The 8,874-nt window shown below is 36.6% G+C and overlaps 1 protein-coding gene across 10 annotated transcripts in view; it reads left to right on the forward strand.

Annotated features, from left to right (window-relative positions):
* The window catches only part of gphnb (gephyrin b), a 110,951-nt gene that overhangs the window by 85,224 nt on the left and 16,853 nt on the right, over positions 1–8,874 (forward strand). For 5 of the 10 annotated variants that reach the window (XM_036210386.1, XM_036210387.1, XM_036210388.1 and 2 more), the window contains 3 exons: positions 809–883; positions 5,083–5,139; positions 8,367–8,409. In XM_036210386.1, the coding sequence (XP_036066279.1) occupies positions 809–883; positions 5,083–5,139; positions 8,367–8,409 (175 nt within the window). The remainder of the gene's footprint in view (positions 1–808; positions 884–5,082; positions 5,140–8,366; positions 8,410–8,874) is intronic. The other 5 variants (XM_036210391.1, XM_036210392.1, XM_024290777.2 and 2 more) reach the window with 2 other exon arrangements.

An 8,874-nucleotide genomic window follows, 5' to 3' on the forward strand; every position in this document is an offset into this window, starting at 1 on the left:
ACACTTATATACTTACACTTATAGACTTATATGATTCCTTAACAAGCTTTATTAACACAGTAACAAACATTATTAATGTGTTTATAGGATGTTTATAAGGCGTTTATTAACATCTAAAGTGAGACCATATTAATAAACTGCTTACAAGCTTTACAAATGTATTACATTTTTGTCAACATTATATTGAGTGTTTTGTAGCACCTCATCTAAAACTGTCTTTTTCTTCAGACGTAGTTTCTGCAGAGCGGCAGAAGTTTGTTAGAAGTTTATTGGAGCAGAAAGCTTTTTTTTCATCTGCTTCTGATTAACAGATTTTATATTAATAAATCCTCAGAAATGCAATTTTGAACTCTTAATATGTGTCAGAAAAATACATCAAGAACATGATTTTGTTAAATCAAACTTTAAAATACGCTTTACAAGTTCAGAAGACAGCCTCGTCTTCTAGATTACAACAAAAGATGATGACAAAAAAAGACATTTACAGACAGGTGCTGATTCAACAATGTCATACGACGGGCAGAGTTATACTGGAACTGCTTTCAAACTCATAAAACTGGTTCTCCATCCGTCTTTGATTGTGTTTTTGGTATTTTTTGGTGACTTTTGATTTCCTCCATCGCTACGTTCTCGTAAACTTTCATCCTATCTGGTGTCTGTTTTTTCAAAGCTGCGACAGAAAACATTTCAAGCGACAGATTTCTTTATTTATTTATTTATTTATTTTTCCCCTAAAGAGTGTGTGCATGCCTTTTGGGTGGAACTAAGGGTTTTTAAAGGTGTGTGACTGTCCTGTGGCTTCCTCCAGGCCTCACGAAGAGAGTTCAGGGCTCACCTGGATGAGGTCATCACGCTCAAGTCAAGGTACTCTACCTTGGACCAGGTAAACCCCCGCTAACCTTCTAGCAACTTCTTTTCTACCGGCATGCAAGGCCACAGGCTTCCCACAGAGCACCTAACAACACATTCATCCGCACTCAGGCAGCAAGAGAGGAAGGCAGGTTAGACTGAGCGGAGCAACCAGGAGCTATTGTTAAATATGTCAAACGACAAGAGAATAAATTATTAAATAAATACCAATTTTATTTGGAATAATCACAAATCGCTGCTCCGGATTGGATTTGATTGTATTAGGGTCAAAGGTCATAGGAGTTGTTTTTCAGTGGTGTCAGAGCTTTTCAGCAGCATCCCTCCTCTTCATGCCTCTAACTCCAAATCTGCACCTTCCATTCGTCATCAACTTGCATCTCTGTTGGGTGTGATTTATGCTCACGTCTGCAGATAGTCTGTGTGTCTGTTCCTGCTTTGAGCGTGACGTGCAGAAGTAAAAAACACACATCTGGTGGCGGTCATCGCCGAGAAACCCGAGGAGCATCACAGTCAGCATCCCACTCTGGATTAACATTTCGTCCTCGCTCGATCCCGACGGGTGAAGCTGAATCCAGCCTCCCAGCTCTGTCACAGGCTTCTTGTCCTCAAAGCCGATGAATAAATCCTCTTCTTTTGCATAATTTGTCTGACAGCTTCTTTGTTTTGTGCTGAGCTCAGCAGCACAGCAGTTGCATCCCTTAATTTCCTGGAGCATCTTTTCTGGCAGCTGCTTATTGGCTCCATCGATTTTTCTTCCTTCCTTTTTTTTTTTTTTTTTTTCCTGGTTGGCTCTCGGTTTTTGCGCCACGTGTCTCACTGGCCTGGCCGCCGTCTGTATTCACCGTTGCCACCAGCTCCCCAGCGCATTGATCTTCCTGGCAGATCTCCATGACAACCAGTCGTCAGGCTGTTTCCGCGGTGACGGCAGGTTTGCTGCATAGAGTAATCAGTCTTTCTGGCACAAAAGCATATGCTTTTTCTTTGGTTTGTTTGTTTTCCAGCGTGTGCATGAGTCTGCACTTTCAGCGTTCTATTGAATTCTCTTTAACTTAAATCAGATGTTAACGGAAATTAGACTTTTTTTTTGTTTTTCTGAAAGAAAGTTTCCTGCTTTTTTTTGTTTTGTTGCTCTGGTGTATGATGTGTGCTTGTTAACATTTACATCCTCACACTTTCTCATCTCTTGTAGATGGTCTCACACTTGTAAACGGGGGGATTAGAGTTGAGGACAGACTAGAAATAGACTGTTTGACAGCTTGCTTTTAATTTTTATTTATTTTTTGTTTCCCCTTTTTAAAAGTCCAAAACATCCCCAGCTGCTTCTGCACTCATTTGTCATATATTTTCTTCTGCACACTGTGTTCATCTCCACATGGAAACTGTCTTTCTCCACGGCTGCATTAAGGTTTTTTAGTTCTACTCATGATGGGTGTTTAGCTGCAGGACAGATTACGATGTATTTCGTCAAGAAAACTCGCCATCGTCTGGGTTTGTGTTCAGATAATAAATGTTCGGCTAAAGTCATAATGCTTTAGAGTGTTTTGTTTTCAGGAAAGCCTCGTCTACAAATGTTGTAGCATTTAGTTTTTGTTTGTCCTTCTTTCAATGTGAGAAAGTCTGACCTTTTGATGCAGATTAGTCGTATTTCTGCAACTAGAGGAAGCAGAGCCTGTGCAGAAACCTAAAATCAAAGGTGACTCGAGTACAAGTAGATGGTTTATTTACTTTTACAGTAAAATGACATGCTTTTTTAATACATAAATGCAGATTTTATTTTTATTAAATGGTCTATAATTATTCCAGAACTACCAAGCTTGAGCTCATAATCATGAAATACCAGCAACAGACAGAAATTTACCATCAAACTGAAATTATACATATATAGATTGATGTCTTTAACAGGGGCTGTAATGTACGGAGTCCCTAAAGGGCCACTAAAGTGAAAAAGTTGTTGTTTTTTTGTCTTATAAAAATTGAAGTAAAAAAATGTGTGCACCAGTTAGTAACCAGAAAACAAAAACATTTTACATCAATTAAAAAAAAATCTTTCCAGTTACTATCTGGTGCACGCCAGTTAGTAACACCTTTTTTTTTCTATACTTTATTTTTTAGAAAAATTAATTTCCAGGTACTGTCTGGTGTGCACCAGTTTGTAACCTGATTTTTTTTCCTTTTATAATTCTAGAAAAAAAACAAATCAATTGCTATCTGGTGCACACCAGTTACTAACCAGAATTTATTTTACACTCCAAATTCTAGAAAAAAAAAATCAGTTACTATCTGGTGCGCACTAGTTAGAAACCAGATTTTTTTTAACTTAAATTTCTAGAAAAAAAAGTTTTTTTCAGTTACTATCTGGTGTGCACCAGTTTTACTTATGAAGAATTGCTATCTGGTACACACCAGTTAGTAACCAGATTTTTTTTTACTTCAAGTTCTTGAAAAAATATTTGTTTCCCAGTTACTATCTGGTGTGCACCAGTATGTAACCTGATTTTCTTTCCTCTTATAATTCTAGAAAAAATAAATCAATTGCTATCTGGTGTGCACCAGTTACTAACCAGAATTTAATTTCCACTTCAAATTCTAGAAAAAAATCAGTTACTACACTAGTTAGTAACCAGAATTTTTTTTACTTCAATTTCTTAAATAAATATTTTTTTCCCAGTTGCTATCTGGTACGCACCAGTTAGTAACCAGATTTTTTTTTCCCAGTTTGTAACCAGAACTTTTTTCTTTTAGTTCAATGTCTAGAAAAAAATATTTATTTTTTCAGTTACTATCTGGTGTGCATCAGCTTTTAACCAGAAAAACAGTTTTTTCTAACCCTAAATTATTAAGAAAAAAAAAATGTTTTCAGTTACTATCTGGTGTGCACCAGCATGTAACCTGATTTTCTTTCCTCTTATAATTCTAGAAAAAATAAATCAATTGCTATCTGGTACGCATCAGTTAGTAACCAGAATTTTTTTTCCCAGTTTGTAACCAGAACTTTTTTCTTTTAGTTCAATGTCTAGAAAAAATATTGATTTTTTTTTTTCAGTTACTATCTGGTGTGCATCAGCTTTTAACCAGAAACAAAGTTTTTTCTAACCCTAAATTATTAGGAAAAAAAAAAATGTTTTCAGTTACTATCTGGTGTGCACCAGCATGTAACCTGATTTTCTTTCCTCTTATAATTCTAGAAAAAATAAATCAATTGCTATCTGGTACGCATCAGTTAGTAACCAGAATTTTTTTTCCCAGTTTGTAACCAGAACTTTTTTCTTTTAGTTCAATGTCTAGAAAAAATATTGATTTTTTTTCAGTTACTATCTGGTGTGCATCAGCTTTTAACCAGAAAAAAACTTTTTTTCTAACCCTAAATTATTAGAAAAAAAAATGTTTTCAGTTACATCTGGTACGCACCAATTTGTAACCAGATTTTTTTTTACTTAAATTTCTGGAAAAACTTTTTTTTTCAGTTACTATGTGGTGCACACCAGTTTTTATCCAGGAAAGCATTTTTAATTTTTAGAAAAAACATCAAAATTTACTTTGATGTCCCTATAGGGGCTCCGTAGTAACAATTAATCAATTTAAGCAATAACTTTTTATGTCTATGATCCAATCAGATCGATCTGTGTGAAGCAAATTTAAAAAAAAAAATTATTATATAGATATTTGAGAATACCAATTATGGTTGAGTCATGTTAGAACATAAAAATGACCAATTCTTTGCAAAGACGTGACCATACAGTTTGGTAGAATGTTCCATTTTGATGTGGAAAAACAACAATGGGCTGAACTTTAATTCTTGTTTACTTGTTTGTTCGTACTCATATTTAATTATAAGAAATTCAAGGAATCTGGAAAACGTTACCTGCGCTTTTCAGTTCCATTGTAAGCTCAAAGTTGATTTTAGGTGAATCAGATGAACCAGTATTGATTATGAATCGTTAAAAGGAATCTTTAACATTATTCTCAAAAAAGTCCAAATGATCCTCGCTGCTTCTATTAGGCTCAGAATTCTTCCACTTTTTTCCGTCTTTGATTTCTCTTTTAAGGATCTGTCTGAGGTCGCTCATTCATAGTCCTGCTAGAGGATGCCTGTCTGTGTGTTTGCCCTCCTGTCTGTCTGTCCGTCCGTCTGTCTGTGCTGTCTGCCTGTGGGGTGGTGGGTGCTGGGACAGATGCACTGATGCCTGTGATTCGATGCTTTATCTCCACTAGCTCCAGTGTAGGTTGGAGGGGCTTAAAGATGATCGCAGGAGGACCTTCAGCTCTCGAGTAACTATCCCGCCCCCCCTCCTCCTCTTCCCCCCCTCTCCTCTTCCCTTTTGCCCCTCCACCCCCCTCAGAGGGGTGTGCAGAACAAATGCCCCGCTCCCTTCCTCCTCACTTCCCCAGCTGTCTCACTCTTTCTGTCTGTCGTTCATTCTTCGTCTTTCTCTGTGCGGTCTGTTAGGAGTCTTCCTCTCTCCATCTCTCATTCTTCTTCTCCTCATCCATCCGTCAGTCTATCTGTTTCTCGACCAACATGCTTCCCGTAGCTCTGTCTGGTGTGCTGTTCAGAGGACGCCGTTCAGGCCGCTCTAATAGTTTTTTTTATTTTTTTCGTCCTGTTTTCTCTCCTCGTTCCGTAGTTTAGTGGTGTCTGCCTAGTTCGTGCTTTTATTTTTTTGTTTGTTTGTTTGTTTGTTTCCTTCCTCCCGGGTTGTGGGACCAGGTCACGCTGATCCTCATCCTTCCACACCCCTCTGTCCTCCAACATCCCACTCACCGAGCCCCACCGCCCCATCCTCCACCCGCCCCACCTTGGCTGTTTGGTGCCCAGGGATGTCGCAGAGTTAGCCTGTAGGCCAAAGAGGAAGGGAGGAGAGAGAGACGGGTGGGTGGCTGAGGGGAGAGACCTGCACCGCGGGTGTTGTGGTGTTCCACAGACCACCAACACCCAGCTCAACCAACAGCTGCAGGTCACAGACGCTTCTATGTGAGAAGTACTCCCAGGATCACAAGGACAACTGTTATTAAAAAAAAAAAAAAGATGGATATATTTGCTTTGGATAATCCTTCCTCCCTCAATATTAACAATTCCCAGAGTCTGAGTTTCCTAAAAGCAGAACAACTTTTTTTTAAAGGAGAAACCAGATCACTTGAAGAAGTTAAAGTGAATAAAACTTGTTTTGGTTGATTGTAAACCTATTAAAGTCCCCCTCCAATAATCTTTTGATCCTTTTTCAGTCTTTTTTATCATGATTATGCAGTTTTTAACCCAATAAATAACATGTTGTTTTATATGACACCATTTCTACACTAAAAAACATGAAAGTATTTTTGATTAGTTTCTTGTTAAATTATCATATACATTTACACAAAACTAATTTACTGGTAACTTTTTAGTAAGATTTGACAACTTGTTGCATGACTAATAAGAACTAGAAAAGTTGCATTACCTGCGATAATGGTAGTGAAAATGTGTTTTGCTGAATGTAATTGCTGAAGGAATTTGCTGAAAATACATTAAGCTATAAAGCTAAAAGTTTTTGCTAAATGCTATAGTTGCTAAAGGACTTAAAGTTGCAAAATTGTTGAAAATGCTCATAAAATTTAAAGAATTTCTCTAAAGAAATGTAAAAATTGTGTTAAATTAAAAAAAAAGTAAAATGTATGAATATCAAAAGTACAAACAGGAATGTCCTGAATGTTTTTTATACCAATATTGCATATGTTTCAAAGTGCACAAAGTATTTGAAGAATTTCTCATCACTTTAGGGCTAAATAAAATCACAAAAACTATGTAAAATTTAAAAAATTACAAAATATATGAAACAGGAAGGTCCTGAATGTACTGAATGTTTTGATGACTGCATAGGTTTCAAAAGTTCGCAAAGATTTTTTTAAAGGATTTCAAAAATTTCGTTATCATTTTCACTAAGGTGGAAAAATCAAATAAATTGCGAAAAAGCTTAAAAACCTTAAAATATAGCAAAAACCAAAAGTACAACCAGTGATGTCCTAAACGAGCCGAACGTTTTGATACCAATATTGCATACTTTTCAAAGTGCACAAAGTATCTGAAGAATTTCTTATTTCTATGGAGCTAAAAAAATCGAATAAATTACGTAAAATAAAATAAAATTGCAAAGTATTTGAATACCAAAAGCAAAAGCAGGAATGTGCAAAACGTTTTGATAACTAGTTTCAAAAGTTCACAAAGTTTTTGAAAGATTTGAATAATTTCCTATAGTCTCATGAGTTTTACGTGCCAAAAAACATACCGAAAGGATCAGAAGAATCACTATAGTATGAGTACTGCAATTAGAAAATAAGAAAAAATATGTTTTTGAGTAATATCACCAATGAAATAATGTTTTTTGATTCATAAATACATAAAAGTTTGATATCTTTATATTCAAAATGTATCATTGTCGTCTTGAATTGTCAAGAAGTAAGTAATCGTCGGACTGCAAATACATGTATATAAATGAAACTTTTTAAATAATAAACGTTTAATTTAAGGAGTAATATTTCCAATTACCAGAGTTATAGACCTAAATCTGAATGTTTATAGATGATTTCGAGATTAAATTTAGTTTTAATTGGAATTCACACCGACTTTAATAAATATTACTTTTTTCACTTATATTAAGGGAAACGCATCTTGTAATACATATATATATTTTTAATTTGCCTCTGGATTGTGGGTACAACTCATTTCCCATCATCCCTTTTGTTTATGCGCTCACCTGCTAGCTTAACGGCTACAATCTTTTTCTAAATTGATTTTTTTTTGCTCCTGATTCACAATTTGAATGAAGAAATCCCCCAGAAATGCAGTTTTATTCTTAATTTTCGTTATATATTTGTCCTCCATCATGATAAAAATGCTACGAGAACAATTTTTATTGGAGTGGGTCTTTAAGCCATGGCATAATTTTTTTAGTTTCAAAATTGACTTTCTGAGAACGATTCAACGGATCATCTCTTACTGGATGTCTCAAGTTTGTTGTTTCTTTTTGGGAAACTCTGCCCTCTTTTAACCCACTTTGCTCTCCTCCCCACCTTGATTTCAAAGAGGTTAGCACACAGCATCAGCGACTTCCACAGATCTTTCTACCCATCCTGCGCCACATCTGAACAGCCACTTTCTATGCTCAGCGCCACATTTCCACTACATTTGATGTCACACATAGTTAACACATCCGTTGTGGCATAATATTGTCACTCTGTATGTCGTTGCCTTTGTCCCTGTAGTCTTTTCTAAGTACTTTGATTAGTGTGAGATGTCGGTGTACTGAAGCAGAGTAAGTGATCGTAATGTGAAAGGAGATGTAGCCATCTTCTTGGAACAGGACAAAGTGCACAGTGTAATGTGATGCAGCTTCTGACTGTTGTATAAACAGTTCACCCATGTCAACAGCTTGCTTTATCTGAAATTACCACTTCCTGCGCTCTTTTTTTTTCCTCCTTTTGCCCTTTGTCTTTCTCTCCCAACTACTCTCCCCCATCTGCAGGTGCAATCGAGATGCAGCAGCAAAGAAAACATCCTAAGATCAAGTGAGTCTTTATGCCACCAAGCAGCATCCTCCAAAACACATTTAAATGATGCGACAGTGAGATTTATGTGGTTTTTTTCACCGCTTGTTTGCATGTCTGTGTGCGCGGGATGTTTTGCCAGGGGTTGTTAAGCCTCATGTTAAGCATCAGAATATGCTGCGGAAGCGTAAGTGTATGTTTAACGGAGGGAAAGTGGGTCAAGGGAAATCAAAGCATGGCGCCTATTCTTCGCTGTGAGGCAGAGCGGCGAGGAGAAGGAGGCAGAAAGAGATAAAGACAGAAAGCAGATTACTCATTAGTTACAGCTTGCTTTGTTTGTTTTACCTTTGCAGTTATTAGGCGGGGTATTATTAGGTGCTATCGAGCACCTCCATCATTCAGCTGTGATGCAGAAAACAAAAAATCTATTTTTAGATGCTTCGATTATGATCCATAAACGATTCAGAATCATTTAAATAATCGTAA

Source organism: Oryzias melastigma, linkage group LG24, assembly GCF_002922805.2.
Source record: "Oryzias melastigma strain HK-1 linkage group LG24, ASM292280v2, whole genome shotgun sequence".
NCBI lineage: Eukaryota > Metazoa > Chordata > Actinopteri > Beloniformes > Adrianichthyidae > Oryzias > Oryzias melastigma.